Source organism: Natator depressus, chromosome 6 (assembly GCF_965152275.1).
Source record: "Natator depressus isolate rNatDep1 chromosome 6, rNatDep2.hap1, whole genome shotgun sequence".
Classification (NCBI taxonomy): Eukaryota; Metazoa; Chordata; order Testudines; family Cheloniidae; genus Natator; species Natator depressus.
In genome coordinates this window covers 24,779,381-24,794,506 of record NC_134239.1, presented here as the reverse complement: position 1 = coordinate 24,794,506, position 15,126 = coordinate 24,779,381, and the positions used below count along the sequence as shown (strand labels likewise).

The following is a 15,126-nucleotide window of genomic DNA, read 5'->3' as shown; positions in this document are numbered from 1 at the left end:
ACTCCCAGTCATGTGTTGGTTCTGCCAGACTACACTGCCTTCCAGCTGTGGGCCAAGAGAGCAGTAGAATCTGCCTGTACCAATGCCACTGCTGCCCTCCCCCCAATAGTTACCTAAAATAAAATAAAATCCTGTGTGTGTAGTGTCACAGGACAATTGCAATTGCCCTCCAATATCTCTTAACTCAACGGGAGTTTGAGAGCACAGAGTTTGCTACCACTGGGGGATTTGAACCAATGGTGGAAGGAGTAGTAAAACCATGGCTCAGGTGACCACTGGCACTCTTGCCACAGTATCACCTAGGCATGCTCTGAACAAAGTTAGTTGGTATGGTCGTGAGAACAGCAATGCCCTATCCACTCTAATGCTCCCACTGTTGCTACCACTCAAGAAGCTGCAATGTTGCTTGATCAACAGCAGGCAATTTCACACAACAATGTCTAGTGCAGACTTGTCAGGAGGCTTCACTGTAGAGGAAGTGCGATAGCCTATTGTAACAGCAATTCTGTTATAGTATTACTTGCTACGTCTGCTCTTCTTTATTGGACTCGTTGAGCATAGACTTTAAGTGCATGCACGAGCTTTGGGGGCATGGAGGGACATCAACCTCTCAATAATTCGTAAAAAGCTCTGACCATGTTTTCAATCTAAACTGAACTACTCTACAATATCAGTTTACTCTGTGCTCTTAATTTGTTCGATTCTTCACTGCAGAGGAAACAAGATGCAAATCTGGGCTTCTCTTAACTAGAACATGGCCAGCAGTCTGTGTCTGATATCACCAAGAAATGCGTTTATGGGCCAAATTCTCCTCTCATAAATTGTTCTAAGCCCCTTTCAGTTACTAGGGCTGTACCGGTGTAACTGAGAAGAGAATTTGGCTGACCTAGTCAATCAGTGACAAAGATGGAATTGCACCAATACAAGGAGTGAAATAAGCTATAGAAACCAGAAACCCTGGGCCAGATCTCCCACTGGTATAAATCAGCACTGATTTCAAAGGCACTTCCCTAATTTACAACAGCCGAGGATCTAGCCCAATTTTTTTTTTTTTTAATATTTGGATTTAAACTATGCTTTGAAAAGTAAATGAGAGGAATCCTGTTTACAGCTGCTGTGCACTGCAGAGCATAAGGATTCCCAAAAGCTATGTAACTCATGGCTATGCCTTTCCAGCAAAACAAATGCCTGTGTTTAACTGAGCTGTGGTGCTTGTGTCATTGCCAAGTCTGAATATAATGCTCAGCTTTGTCTTTAGTGACCATTATTACCCAGACATGCATAGAGAACACACAACAGAGATCTCAATCTTCTTTCATGGCCTTGTGCAGGAAAGGCCCACTGAAGATAATGCCACTGTACCCAAATGTAGGCATAGTGAAAGCACAGAAAGAGCTGCCTGCCTTCCTTCCTACTCTCCCCCATGACTGAGACTCGGGGCTTGTCTACACAATGCATTAGTCCACATTAGAGAAGTGTAAATTCTAGTGGGCACTAACATGTTGCTCACTAACTGGCCTGTGTGGACCCTGCTGGTGTGCTCAAGAAGTTCACTAGTGTGCATTGTCATCCTGCTACACTCAGGCCAGGTAGTGCACAACACACTAGTAAACACTAGAATTTACACCAGACTAATGCGGACTAGTGCATCATGTAAATCAGCCCTCAGTTTGCAAATTTACAGGGCTAGATCCTGGCCTCCATTCTACCTGCTTTGTACTTCTCTGGCAGCACAAAGAGGAAGAAATCCAGCTTAGCTGGTTGGTTGGAGATTCCCCAAGCATTTGGCTTTATACCCACTCTTTCTTCCTAGATCTGCCATATGGGGCATGACCAGGGTATGAGGGATTTCCTAAAAAGACTTGCTGCAATAGTCCCCATTTGCCAGAACAACTCCTTGTGCTTTATTAATGATTTGTATTACTGCAGAACGAAGAGGTCTCCACTGAGATCAGGGCCTTACTATGTTAGGCACTGTACATACACACAGAAAGAGACAGTCCTCATCTGAAGAGTTTATAATCTAAATAGACAAGACAGACAAAGGGTGAGGGAGGAAACAAAGACACAGAGAGGTGAAGTGACTTGCCCAAGGTCACACAATAGTGTAGTACTTGAGCTGGAAATAGAACCCAAGATTCCCCTCACTATCTGTCCACTATTTCTCTAATCTCTCTCTGACTGGATCCTTGCTCTCTGCAAGTTTCTACCTGCCCTGGTAGAGATGATTGCATCGGTGATTGCATGGGGGTTAGATATGACGCACTCTATATGATTTTATAAAAATATGCTAATGAGTGTGAATATAAGGTAACTGGAATATGCTTCATGCAAAAGGTCTCTTGTAAGGTATCATTACAAAGCTTATAATCTACTGAGTGTGGTCGTCCTATTTGTATAAATGTATCACTCTTGTATCTGAAACTAGAAATATGAAATATAAATCTGAGGGCCTATTGTAATTATGCAAAGTGTGGGCCATTAATGGTGGTTTGGAATCTTGATGGCTCCCATCAACCAGGACAATGGACTGTGGATGGCTCTGTTTGCAGGCAGGCCTCCCTGTGAGTCAGGCTGGGAGGAATGAAGGCTTGGGGTCTTACAGTGACATGTGATCAGATCACCTGAACTGGAATCCATCTTTAACCTGGTGCTTTTCCACTGAGAAGGAGAGGTGGGAACCCAGAGGGACAAAGGATTCCCGCCTTATGCAAAAGATATATAAGTAGATGGAACAGAACAAGGGAGGGCAGCCATCATAAGAAATCTCCTAGCTACCACCTGAGCTGGAACAAGGGCTGTACCAGGGAAAAGGATTGTGCGCAGACTAGAAACATGGCCAGTCTGTGAAAGGAACTTATTGAAACATCTCTAAGGATGAGATTATATCTGTATTCAGTTTTTATTACTGTACTAGACTTAGACTTGCAGGTTTTATTTTATTTTGCTTGGTAATTCACTTTGTTCTGTCTGTTACTACTTGGACCCACTTAAATCCTACTTTCTGTATTTAATAAACTCACTTTTTACTTATTCATTAACCCAGAGTACGTATTAATACTTGGGGAGGCAAACAGCAGTGCATATCTCTCTATCAGTGTTATAGAGGGCAAACAATTTATGAGTTTACCCTGTGTAAGCTTTACACAGGGTAAAACGGATTTATTTAGGGTTTGGACCCCACTGGGAGTTGGGCATCTGAGTGTTAAAGACAGGCACGCTTCTGTAAGCTGCTTTCAGTTAAGCCTACTGCTGTTAGGGGACGTGGTTCAGACCTGGGTCTGGGTTTGCAGCAGGCTAGCGGGTCTGACTCAAACCAGGCAGGGCACTGAAGTCCTAAGGTGACTGGGCAAGAAAGCAGGAGCAGAAGTAGTCTTGGCACATCAGGTGGCAGCTCCCAGGGGGTTTCTGTGATCCAACCCATCACATCTTGCTCTCTGCAAGTTTCTACCTGCCCTGGTAGAGATGATTCCATTGGTGATTGCATGGGGGTTAGATGACGAAAGTTGCACCTGAAACCATAATGTCTTCTGAAGATTCTAGAGAGGTCTTTCTTCTTTAGGTCTTCGTTAGCTTTGCTGTGTGAAGCAGCAACGATGGAAAAAGCCAAACATGGTTCCTCTCCCTGCTCCATTCCCTCAGGAGTACATAGATTTGAGAGCAACGAACCTCACAACTTTCCAGTTCAACTATCCCAGGGGTGAAAAACGTCAGTACAGCAACGGCAGGAGGAAAAAGAGGGACCAGTTCGGTTCCCAGTGAAGTCAGTGGCAAAACATCCCAAATTTAATGGGAGCAGAATTAGGCCTTCAGTGAGGACCAAGTACTCAGGACCCCATGGCTTAAAAGGGACAAATGAATTTCAGGGAAAAATGTTGGAAGAGCTGAAGAAAACTAAGCTGGTAAACTCATAGGGCCAAATGTATCCTTCAGTGGAGTTACCCCAGGGATAAGCTGGCCCAAGGATATTGAGGGAAGACCCTGTGGGTGAAATTCACCTGGTGCAAATGGCCAGCACAGTGCCTATGAGCAATGTATGCCCTAACTGGAAGGTTTAAGCAGGCCACAGGCGCTGTGCTGGCTTCTTGCACAGGGGTCAATTTCACACCATTAAAAAGCCTGGAAACTGAAGTCATCTTTTTCTTGCTGCTTATACTTTTTTACTATTATTATTTGATTTAACTGCAATACACTGCTCTTCATAAGTGCAGTCATCTGCCAATTTCACCTTGCAACTTCAAAACATCCCAACCTATTAAAGGAAGCTTTGTCTGGACCAAGCAACAAAATATGTTTCCCCGGGTTATCTCAAACATAACTATGATTCATAAGCAGCTCTGTGTTTTGGTGCTAACAGGCAGAGCTGGTATGTGGGAGCCCCAAATTCGGAAGCGACCTTGAGACTCTTCCCGCTGGAGACGCCCTGACTGACACTGGTGGTGATACCATCAGACTTGGCAAGGACATGGGAAAGTAAGAAAGCGATGCTCATGCGATTTTCTCTGAATCTCTCCTCCCTCGTTGTCTTTTTGTGGGGCATCATCAACACTGCACCTGGCTAGAAATACATCTATATTGCTGCCCAGACATTGAATGGGGGAGAGGAATTGGATGAACGAAGAGAAGGAGCTGCAGAATCATATCTAGAGTTACCCCTGGGTCAAAATTAGGGCCCACCACAGAACGATCACATCACTCTCCAGTCAAAGAATCCGAGTCCATCTCCTGGCAGATTAGGATTTACAGTGCTATCAGTAGGTTTCTCAGTGCCTCTCAAAAGTAAGACATTTGTGGACCAATCCTGCTCACTCCCCACCACCTGAGGCCAGCTCCTCCATAATTTGTACTTTTAATGGCATGTTGGCTGGAGGACTGAGTTTATGGCCTGTGGGGCCCCATGCAACCACACAGGAATGACTCTGTGGAAACAATGCCTGTTAATACGTTTGTAAAACATTACTGAAAACGCACAACCACACAGATATTTTTTGTCTCCCCAGAAAGCTTGGACTGGAAAACAGTAGTGAAACAAATCACAAGAGCCTCAGGAAACAGAGAGCACGTTGTTGATAAATTGTACAGGCAGCTAGAAAAGCACTTACTAAATGGATGCCTGAAAATTGTTTCCCACCAATCTCTGAAAAGTGAAGGGGGGAAAAAAAAAAGGCAAACACTTCACTTCAAACACAACCACACCTATAATCCCAATATTTAGTTTTGGATTAGATAACAAAATAAAAAACCACACACACACACAGAGCCACCTTATTCAGACGCTGTTTTGCCATCAACTCAACCACAATCTCTAACCGTTACAAATCTTGGAGTACAAGATTGGTCACAGCAAAAATCCCCTCCAAGTTAATCATGAGACTGCAAACTATCAGATTCCTTCATTATCAAACCAGCGATTAACGAGGCAACAGATTCCTCTCTCTAGTTTCTTATCTAACATTCACCCACAGGTAATTATACTGGGGAATAATCCATAAAAACTTAAAATAAGAACTTAAAGGTGAAATACTAAGTAGTTAAGGCTTTTTTCTAGACCCATACAAAAATCTTTAAATAAAGATGCCATATCTGTAACAGTATGAGACAGATCCTAAGCTAAGGAATGCTCGCTGCACCTTCGGGTAGGCATGTATGTAAAAAGGTGGCTTGAAGGCACCTTTGTGTTTCCCCAATCTTGAGTTCAGATGCAGGACTAGTCCTAAATCAGAGCAGTCTCGGGGCTGCTCTAATGGCCCAGAAGCTTTTGTGGCAACTGGGGGTCAGTCAGGTGTAAGGGGTGCACCAGCTATATGCCCTTTTCCTAAACTGTGCTTTTATACATTGATAGCTGGAGGTGACCCTTTACGAGCTACTGTGCTGGCTCTACACCACCTGAACATCTCCCTACAGTAAGAGAAGCATCCAGTGGCTGGCTTGGCTGACTTTAGTGATGCTTTCTGCCAGAGAACCCCAAAACTCCCCATTCTACATAAGAATCATGCCCTGTGCTTAGCTTAGCTTTTAAATATAAACATATGGTCATTTTTATTTCCTCCTCCACTCACTATCCTAAGTTTACCCTTCAAAAAGCAATGACCTCATCAGAACCTGAACGGAATATATTCTTTTGCTGCTTGCTTTGTTTACAGGCTTTGTGATATTATCAGCTGTCACAGAAAAAAAGTGAGGATCCTGAATATGGTGCGTATGTGAAGGGGGAATGGATTTTCAAATATTTTGTTTTAAAAAATTAAATTATGTTGTAAGTTATTTCAGACAGAGATTGCATCTGCCTATGAATTTGTACAGTACCGAGCTCAAAGGGGCCTCTGGGTGCTACAGTAACACAAATAGCACTAAATAATAATACGTAAGAATATTTGGAAATAACTCTGTATATACAGTGTGCTCTGTTACAGTGTAATTTGTCCCTATGCAGATGGCCAGCACAAGTCCTATGCTCAAGTTAATATTCACTTAAACCCAATTTTGAGGAATTAAGTAGGACTTTGGTGGTTGCATAGGTCTTGTGCTAGACTTCTGCACAGGGGTGAATTTCATCCGTAGTGATTTGGGTATGTAAACAGATTTAAAATAAAAACAAATAAAAGTTATGCAGCTCATCATTATGTAAAAGTCATATATACTGTTCATGATACATGCCAATGGAGCTGTGTGAATAATATAAAAAAGTTCTGTGAATATTCACTTGAATTTTTAAGTGAATTTGATTTGATCACATTTGTGACCCTTTTGTATTTGTTTTCTGCAAACATTGGATCATTTGAGTCATACTGGCACAAATCATTATGGGAAACAACTCTTGAAACTGTGTTCAGGAAACCAAATTTTATGTTTGCACATGCAAATATTCATGCTGGAAATGCTCGCACCAGGGAGCAGAATCCTACCAGGGAACAGAACAGTACTCTGTAACGTATCCGACAGATTGCATCCAACTCCAAGAGCACAACTCAGTTCTTTGATTATTGATTAAGCAGGCTCAATCCATTTAGGGGGGAAAAATCAAAATAAACATTTGTCAAATAAACTGAAATGACAAATTACTTTGAGGAAATCGCAATCTGCTCATGGACATTCCAGAAGAAGGCAGGCTACATTTATTGAACAAATTATTTGTGATGAATTATTTGCTTCACTCTACAAATCTTGTGATAGAAGAGTGTTATCTCATGTATGAGAACTGAAAAGCTGAGCTATTCTGGCACTTTCCCACAAACAAAATGAACAGTTTTATCATTTAAGAATGTTAACGCCCTTGCATTGTTTGTAACAAAAAAACATGCTCCTGATGGTTGTTCCATTATGAAGTTTCTTAGAGAAGGAAAAAGTTTGACCCTTACCTATTATAATGGGCTTAATTCCTGTTCCTATTGAAGTTAACTGAAGGCATATCTTGTATTGATTGACTTCAGTGGGAGCAGGAGCAGTACCTATTCCTATAAACCGACTATGCATTCAAAGAGCAGCACACAATGAAACTCCCCAAAATTAATGTCTACAAATTCGCCCCTGTAATATCAACCATGTATGCCCCTGCCTTGAGTCCACCTCCGCTCAAATCATCATCCATGTTTCCATCTCTTCTCATTTTGACTACTGGAAGCAAGTCCCAGCTTTGCTGTAGCATGTGCAGAATCTGCTGCCCACAGTCTCAAACATACGAAGATAAAACCCACAACAGTCAAACAGCTACATTCGTTCCCCGTGCATTTCAGGATTCAATTCAGACTTAGCCTCCTCATTTTTAAAACTCTTGCCCAAACCTCTGACTGTCTTCATTCCCTTCCTCAGTCCCTCCATTCGCCAAATAACTTACTCTCTACCCCTTTATGTAATCTCAGTACTGTCAATGCAAGAGCTTTCTTTTCAGCTTTGTTCCTCTGGAGTGGCCACACTGCAGCCTCCTCATTCGGTACCAAATCCAGCTCCCATTAAAAGTCAGTGAAAATAATTCATTTGATTCCAACAGGAGCTAGATCAGGCTCCCCCTACCCTGTCAAATTTCATGTGAAAACCATTTTTTCTCCTTTGCCCATGCCACTTCATTTCTCTCTGCTCTTTTTATGTTATTGATTATTAATTATTATTATTTCAAACAGTGCATCCATCTATTATTTAATTCTGTAAAGCATCCAGCATTACAGGTTGCATGAAAGATTCCATATGAAATCGACGTATGCTATACTGTAAAGTGCTTCAGGATGTTGGGGAATCCAGAACATTCTCTGGCTGGCGAGGACATCATAATATACAAAAGCAGTTGTAAGGACACACTTAAAATACTACGCTGGTTCTTCCAACGGAGCTGCAAGTTGTCTGTAGATCTGAAATAATTTCCCTCCAGAGATAAATTCTACTGAGAAATGTTTTTAATTTCTCCAACCTCCCTCATCATTCTCATGTATGGTCTTCGCCACTGTAGTGACACTAAATGGAGGAAGCTGTTTGAGCAGCATGAAAATGGTATTTGTGGAACTGCCATTTCTGCAGCACCTGGTGATGTCTGAGATTTGGATATAAAAATAGTCATATGATCCCACTCGTTTGACAGAGTATCTGAATTTTAACAACTCTTGGGCAAAAAGCTAGTTGTCGCTTTAAAAATCCACTAAGAGCCTGCTCTATTCCCACTGAATTCAATGGCAGTTATGCCACGAATTTTGTTGGAAATAAGATTGGGTCATAAGGCCTTGATTCGGCAATGTGCGTTGTGCAGTCAGACCCCTATGCCCGTGCAGAGCATATAGGAGTCCATTTGCATGTAGCACATTGCAGGATCAGGACCTAAATTAGATCTCTTCTACCTATCATTTGCACTAAATTTGGGAAAGAGGTGTTTGCTAGAATAGTTTTAACACAAAACTTTCAAAAGGCCTGTTTTTCAGAGCTACTTAACATGGTAGCACTCATTTCAATTGGAGATGTAGAGCCTCAGCATCTCTGAAAATCAGACTGGAGGTATCTCACATTGGGCATCCGAAGACCAAGTCACTGAAAATCAATGGCAGCTTTATGAAAATTCTGCCCTTATTGTATAACAACCTCCTTTCGAACCTTATTTAACATTGAGGGTCCAGACATATATAATTAATTCTGATGTCAACATATCTTGGCAACATTTCACTAAAAACTTGTGCTTGTAAAACCTCCACTGCCTGAGACACTGTTTCCAATATTACATTTCCAGTTGTGTGATTACTAATTAGCTCATCTCTTAAGTGAAAGATGTCCTAACAGGTTATCACTGAAAGGTATGCAGATTCAGAAAAGACTCATTGCTATCAAGATAGCCTCTCTAATTAAAAACCAAGTAACAAATGTGTTTAAAAATATAAATGGAACTTGCATGTATTTGGGGAAAACAGGTCTGAATGGAAACTTCAAATGATTTACATCTCTCTGGCCAGATCCTCAGCTGGTGTAAGTCACAGTCACCAAATTCAATGGAGCTGTGCCAGTTTAAACCATCTGTGGGTCTGACCCCTACAGTCTACAAAACTATTCATGAAAGTATGGATAACACTGATGATACATACTTCTATAAAATCAGAAGGAGCAGCAGGATCATGATTCTACAGCTATACAGCTCAATATCATACCAGTATATGATTGATTATTGGCTGGTATATGTACTGCATTATATGTACAAAGTATTGTACTTTATATACAACAGAGTATATAAAGAGTGCACCCTCTCAATATGGAAGGCTCATCATGCAAGCTCTCCAAATGCAGAACTGCCATTGGCTTCAATTGGAATTCTGTGTATGGAATGCCTGCAGAATTAGGCCCAAATATCAGAGAAGTTGTGTGAGTGATACCAAATGGATTTGCAATGTTATGCTCTTTGCTTTCAAAGAAACTTGATCAAAGACTAAATTCCCAGCACAGGAAAGTGTTGCTTTTCTTGCAGAGAAAGGAGCATTTCAGAAATTTTAACGGTGCTGTCATTTGGTGCCAGGGCAAACAAACAAAAATAGTACTGAAGTGTATAAGTTGGCCTTTAAATTAAAATGCAGAAAGATCCACTGAAATGCTGAAGCACTTAGCAAGGAATACTTCAATTCCACATCTCTGCCTTCACTAATAAAAATTCACTATAGTCAATCTGAATTATTGTAGAGGATTTCAAGGGGAAAACAGAGGTTAACAAGGGCAAAAGAAAACTCACAAACAAAATATATTCCTGGAATTAAAAAAAAAAAAAAAAAAGCATCAGGAATACATGAAAAGTTGATTTCACACAGAATTAGTGGCAAATGGAGAGCAGCCTCTGTTTAATCTGAATAATAAACTTGAATCTCTTCTTAGCATTCACATCGGAACTGTTTTCTAAGCATAATATCTCCTGATGTGTTATTGTAACACGAAGAACATCCTTTTTGCTCATTACTGTTAATTACAGTGAAAAACTACAATAATTAACTGCAGTACAGTGTAATTCAATGACATTTACATTAACCAACCCCTTCACAGACACCTTTATATATCCTTTATTATCATCTTTTACAATGACGTTTCCTTATAATAAAATGTTATGAGGGTGGTAATTAAATTATTACACTGCTTCTTATATTCCTGTTCCCTCCTAATACAGATTCCATGAGCTACTAGACCAGTTGCGGGAAACAATGGCAGAGATACTTTGAATTGAGTCTAATACAACAACAAAAGGGCAATTGTCTTACTACGGCACTCCAAATTATTCACATGTAGAATTCTTGTGCTGAATTATTAAAAATTTATTTTCTTAGCTGTTGTCCCACTCCCAGTATTATTGGAGTGCAAACATTTTTCAGCATTGCGCTGTACCTTCCTTTCCTGCTTTCCAAACTAACTGGCCTTAATCCTCTCTTTGTGACATCAGTCATTCTCAGCGAGCCTGATGTCCCAGCACTGTAGATTCCTCAGGGCAGGCTTTGCCTATCCTTCTTTAAAGCAAAATCAGCACGGTCTTTAGCCAGCATTTTGAACTGGATCTGAACACACTTCTCCGTGTCAGTTTTGCCAACTCCCTCCCCATTACTAGATGTCACCAGCTTCCACTGACATCACAGGCACAGTATCTGGGCCTCTTTGCAGAAACCAGCAAGCTCTTGTTGGTAAACATTTCTCTTTTGCAGATATTGAGAAGGAAATCTGCTATAGCTACAAGGAGGCTGAAACATGCCATTTGGAGTTCAACTGAACATGAAAGCTCCCCTTTCATAGCATCCTTTGTAAGTTTGCCATGAACTGTGGCAGATTCTGTACTTGACGCCCTCCCTTATTCCTCTTCCTTTGATCTTAAAAATTATCCAATCTGAGTGCAGGGTAGGTGAGAGCTACTAAGAGGTCTGTATAATATTTAATACAAATGGGAAAGAAGCAAGAGCCACAAATCTGAAATAACTTTAGAGTGAAGGATTCTTTCACTTAAAAGAAAAATGAGTGATGTGAAGATCAATGAAGAAGGTAAAGGACTTGGTCTAATAGGACTGTATGTTTTCCTTCTGCTTGTAAGTATGTTTTGCCAGATTTTCTTTCAAAAGGCCCCTACAAAAACAAAACAAAACACACATACACACACACACACCACACAACCAAACAAGCCTTTACTTCCTTACCTTCCAAGCCTTAAACTCTTCAGATGAGCTAAAGAAATTCTCACAGCCTGATTCACCACTGTGTTATTCCATCAAATTCAATGGAGTTACACTAGCAAATCGCAGTGGTCAATCCGGTCCTCACACTGCACTGTTGTAATCTCACAAAAATACTGCAGGTTCCCCATCCACCCTCCAAGTTAGCAGGGTGAGGGCTACATGCACACCTGCAATTCTGCACATTCCTGAATCTGATTAGCACAGAAAATGCAGAAAACCAGAAAGCATCTTTCCCGTATTTAACTAGGTACATTTAACACCAATTCAAATTTCACCTCCATACATTATCTATATCAAGGGCAGATAAGGTAAGGAAGACAGAGGCTGGCATCAGCTACTTTTAAGCTTTATCCCTCCATCTTCCCTGAAACAGTGCATATAATGTGTTTGCTGTTTGCACATACATGCGTGCACAAAGCAGAGACCTGTCTCTATAGATTTGCTATAGTGTAAAACTGTAAAAGGCAACTTTCCTGCTAGTCCAGTTGGTCAAATAACTGCAGAGCCCAAAAGCAACAACCCTGAAAACACACTCTCTCCCCTCCTACCCTGCTGCCTGCCCGTCTCTCTCTCTCTCTCTCTCTCCCCCTCTCGCTAATCACTTACTAGGAAGATAGGAAGATTATCAAGGGGGAAAAAATTAACCAAAGCTGCAGATAACCCTTTAGGACCATGGTATCAGGTTACAGGATTTGGAGCATAAAAGTTAATGTGCAGGAATCTCAGATGCAATTTTATATCTATATATTGGGGGGGGGGGGTGAGGGTTGCCGAGAAGATGAGGAAGAAAGAAATGGTGATGAAGATAGAAAATGAATGTGTATATCTAGGGATGGTTTTATGATCAGTTAGAGTGCCCAGCAAGAGATTAACTATGGAAACAGGATACGGATTTATGATCACCAAGACACTGCAATTTTTTGGTGGGGTATTTTTATCCTCATCATCAACACCAGGATGGATTTTATGGAAACTACATCTGGAGAGATACGGGTTCACTCAGTAATATGAAGAATAAAGGTGGTGACCAAAAAAAAAGATAGATACCTTCAGCAGTTGTAGTATTTTAAAGATTTAGGGGGGAAAATAAAATAAAAGTCACTTTCATTTCAAGACTATATGATGCTCACATCCCATCCATATATTCCAATGGTTGCCATGGGGTTTGTGGAGAAGAGAAGAACGAATGAGGAGGGGGGGTCATAATCAATCATCTCAGAAGAGCATTTCTCCTTACAGAGAAAGATCTGGATTTTGACTGTGTCCCTAAGAAAATTGCAGACTGCAGAGCTGCTGCCATGCAGGGCAGCAAGAAAGCAGGCAGAGCAGAGGCAGCAGCTGGGGATGGAAACGCCTATTAAATCCTTTAGACAACAGATGGGCAAAGCTTGGCTGGGTTTTTAAAAAACACAATGCATCATGTTTTATTGTCCCACCATAATGAACAACACTTAACACCCACAAGCCCAAAGAAGCCCCCTATGGCTGATTTCACCAACCCTCCCTTCTAAATTATAACCTGGAGACTCAATCCACTTTTGGGGGTCCCCCAACCAAATCAATTTGCCAGATCCCATTGCTCATTGCACCTGTTACTAAAAAATGAACATAAAAATGGGAAAGGCTTTGGGGATTTTTTTTTAACCGCTCTTCCTTCCAATTACTGCTCCCCTGCCCTTGAAGTAAATATAACATCCAGGCAGGCAACCAGCGAGTCCAAATTTTGAATGCATTTAGGAGATCTAATTATGCCACGTAGGGCACAAGCACCTGCTCTCTGCTAATTCTCTCACTACGTTTCCTCTTAATATTTCTTACCATTGTTCCTTTCAGGAAAATCTGATGGGGGCCAGTTTCACAAACAGGGGCTTTTGGAAAATAAATAAATAAATAAAAACCTCAGACCGCTAGAGTGAATTCTGCTGCTGACCACTTTTTTATTTTTAAATTGAAACTATGCCACACAAAAACATACCAAACAACACCATCCATTCATATTTTCCAAATAACCACAGCAGCCAGTGCCATAGACTGTACTGTGCATATTCTCTCCCACCAACTGCACCTTAAGGACTACACCCTTTTCAATCATGATGTCATGAAATACTGCTGGTGACTCCCCCGCCTCCTCACCCCGTCCTTCTCCTCCTCCTCTCCAGCATACACAGTGCACCTCTCATTTCAATTTAATTTGATTAAAAAGAAAAGAAAGCAAAGTGGGGCAGTGAAGTAACGGACATGAAATTTACCAGCAGCAGGGCATCCCCCGTTTTCCTCTGCATGCACTTTGACAGTCACCAGAACAACACCCGCTAGCAGGAGTGATGCACACAAGGCAACCTCTGCTTTTTAAAAACACAAAAAACAAAAAAACAGGAAATAAATAAACAAAGGCAAAAATCCATTAGAAATAGTCTCTCCACTGCAGCAGCCAAAGGGAAAACCCAGACCCGCACATCTCCCATCCCCATCAGCTGCTACCGCACCTTAGCCCTAGTGCGGCTGCTGCAAAGGAACCAACCTGTCTGTCCTTTGCCCAAGGTTTTCTCCAAGCGATAGGGTCCAACATATTGTGCATGTTGAGCTCCGCTGCCTTCTTTCCCCGTTGATGTCATTTCTACCCGGCTCTATAATTCTGCGATGTGTGTGTGGCGGGGAGCTGGGATTTCTCTCTCTGCAGCTCTTTAAATTCCCACTTTGCAGCGGTGTGAGCAAAGCACCCTTTCTCCCTCTCTCTTTGCTGCTTTAGTCCCCTTGGCTGCCGCTTTTCTCTTCCTCCTTGTTCCTTTTCTGCTTTCCGTCCGTCTGGCGGCGTGGGATGCTGAGGTTCCAGAGCAGCTATTACCAGTGTTCAAAGGGGGGGATCTAGGATCCAAGCCCAGGGAGCATGGTGCTGGTGATCGGAGCTCTGCACGCCTTGTTCTCACTAGGAGCTGTTCCAGGGACAGCTCGAGCCAGAGCAGCGGAAGAGCTGGGGCCCAGAGCTCTGAGTGACATTACAGGCAGCCAATCTCCAGCAACAACTCAGTTCCCCTCTCCTCCTCCCTCCTCCCACTACCTTTCCTTTTCCATCAGTATCAGCAGCAGTTGCTGCCCCTCTCTGATACAGAGCATCCTAATCAATGGCCATATCAATAAACCTATGGCGAGCAGTCTATTGGTAAGGGAAATAATTACAGATAAAGAGGGATAAAGTTATTTTAAAAGTCATATGCACACACATATAGGTTTCTTTCTCTAAATGATCCCCTCCCCCCAGGCACCTGCCACTGCAATTCACTGACCAAAAGCAACAATTTAAATAATGCTGAGGTTGTGCCATTATTTATAAGAGGAAAGAAATCTACTGTGGAAAACAAGCTTGTAAGGTTTACAGATGCTGTTTCTATGGGAAGTATTTCTATTCTTTTTGTTCTGCAAGGAGTCTTTCAGAAACAATGACTATTATGAAAAACAGGGCTTG

The 15,126-nt window shown here is 41.7% G+C and overlaps 1 protein-coding gene across 8 annotated transcripts in view; it reads right to left on the bottom strand.

The window, feature by feature from the left end:
• The window catches only part of BRSK2 (BR serine/threonine kinase 2), a 427,939-nt gene extending 413,272 nt beyond the window's left edge, over window positions 1–14,667 (bottom strand). For 2 of the 8 annotated variants that reach the window (XM_074954823.1, XM_074954824.1), the window contains exon 1: window positions 14,185–14,666. In XM_074954823.1, the coding sequence (XP_074810924.1) occupies window positions 14,185–14,278 (94 nt within the window). In that variant the 5' untranslated portion in view covers window positions 14,279–14,666. Of the gene's footprint in view, window positions 1–13,912; window positions 14,006–14,149 lie in introns of all 8 variants that reach the window. The other 6 variants (XM_074954826.1, XM_074954829.1, XM_074954821.1 and 3 more) reach the window with 5 other exon arrangements.
• Between the last annotated feature and the right edge of the window lie 459 nt (window positions 14,668–15,126).